The sequence below is a fragment of the Neopelma chrysocephalum genome, unplaced genomic scaffold (genome assembly GCF_003984885.1).
Source record: "Neopelma chrysocephalum unplaced genomic scaffold, ASM398488v2 Primary Assembly neopelma1_175, whole genome shotgun sequence".
NCBI classification, from domain to species: domain Eukaryota; kingdom Metazoa; phylum Chordata; class Aves; order Passeriformes; family Pipridae; genus Neopelma; species Neopelma chrysocephalum.
Window position 1 is genome coordinate 491385 of NW_020897837.1, and position 1307 is coordinate 492691.

General features: G+C 41.2%; 1 protein-coding gene across 1 annotated transcript in view; it reads right to left on the reverse strand.

The window, feature by feature from the left end:
- DOCK5 (dedicator of cytokinesis 5) overlaps window positions 1-1307 on the reverse strand; it is a 76968-nt gene that overhangs the window by 36927 nt on the left and 38734 nt on the right. Inside the window, exons 19-20 of the mRNA XM_027701952.1 lie at window positions 1293-1307; window positions 820-918 (exon numbers count right to left, since the gene is read on the reverse strand). The exon at window positions 1293-1307 is cut by the window's right edge and continues 224 nt beyond it. Coding sequence (XP_027557753.1) covers window positions 820-918; window positions 1293-1307 — 114 coding nt within the window. The remainder of the gene's footprint in view (window positions 1-819; window positions 919-1292) is intronic.

A 1307-nucleotide genomic window follows, 5' to 3' on the forward strand; every position in this document is an offset into this window, starting at 1 on the left:
AGTGTGAGAGTGACAGCCAAGCTCTTGCTGCTCTATTTGCCACCCTGCCAGCATCCAATTCCCCCCTTTTCCCAAATTCTGGCACGTGGAACACACAAAGGATGCTCTGGAATATTACAGTTCACTTGGCATCGTGCAGGTGTCACGTCAAGCCAAGCTGGAAAAGAAGGCAAGGGAACAACAACAAAGCTAAGCCAGAATGTGCCAATTAATCAGACTAAAAAGCCTGTTTGTTGTGAGGGAAATAATGGTGATTCTTCCACAGGTTACAGGGAAGAAGGGAAGGAAATCATATGGAAGCAGTGATTGTGTGGCAGGGCAAGGAAAGAGAAAGAAATCCAGGAGATGGGGACTTCAAATTGTGTTTCCTCATGGAATTATCTTTAGGGTGACAGCCAGCAAGAGATGCTGAGCACTCAGCACCAGGAATTCACCTGAATCAGGAAAAAATCAGCAAAAGAAGAGATTATTGGCCTCAGTTTTAACTTTTTAGTTCCCTCTCCCCATGAGGGTGATGACTTTTGGGTTGAGGGGTGCCGGATCAAGGAGTTGGAAAGTCAAGATCCACGACAGGAGTGTCCTTCCCTTACAGAAAAATAAAAATAAAATCTCCCAACAGAAATTTTTAGAGGGTATAAAGAGGAATTACAGGTTGTCTTTCTCTCCTGTGAAAGTGGAGAAGAATGGGATGGGACTCTCTGGGCTCTGCTGCTTTTATCACGTTGCCATCATCAAAAATAATCTAATAAATACCACCACTACCAGAATTAAACAGTAATCCCATCCCAAGCCATCAGCCTGGGCTACCAATACTCACACATATGCCAGGGTTGCACTGAAGTGCTTGTAAATATAAGTCTCAAGGACAGCGTTGAAGTGCTGGAACTTGATGTCTCCAATCAAAGAAATAATAAATACCTGCCAAAAATTCAAAAGGAAACACATGTACAGAGCTGCACAGTGCAACATAACTCATCTCCAGTTGCATGTCATTTTTTTTGCTGGATTATAGGTTTTGTTTGCTTTCTTAACAGCATTAATGCCACAGAGTGTTATTGATGTTCTAATAGTCACTAAACACTGGGTGTATTTATTTATTTATTACTGTTTTTACTGTGGTTACTAAAAAGCTAAAGTACTTCAGTCCTAGCTCTGAAAACGCCTTAAGAAGAGTTTAAATGTAATTTATTAATAGAGCAAAATACCAGCTGCTCATCTAAAGGAATCACCAGAAACAAGGCTGAAAATGTGGCTGAAAACAAATACTCTAAATGCCCAAAAGACTCACTCACCAGGGCATCAAACAC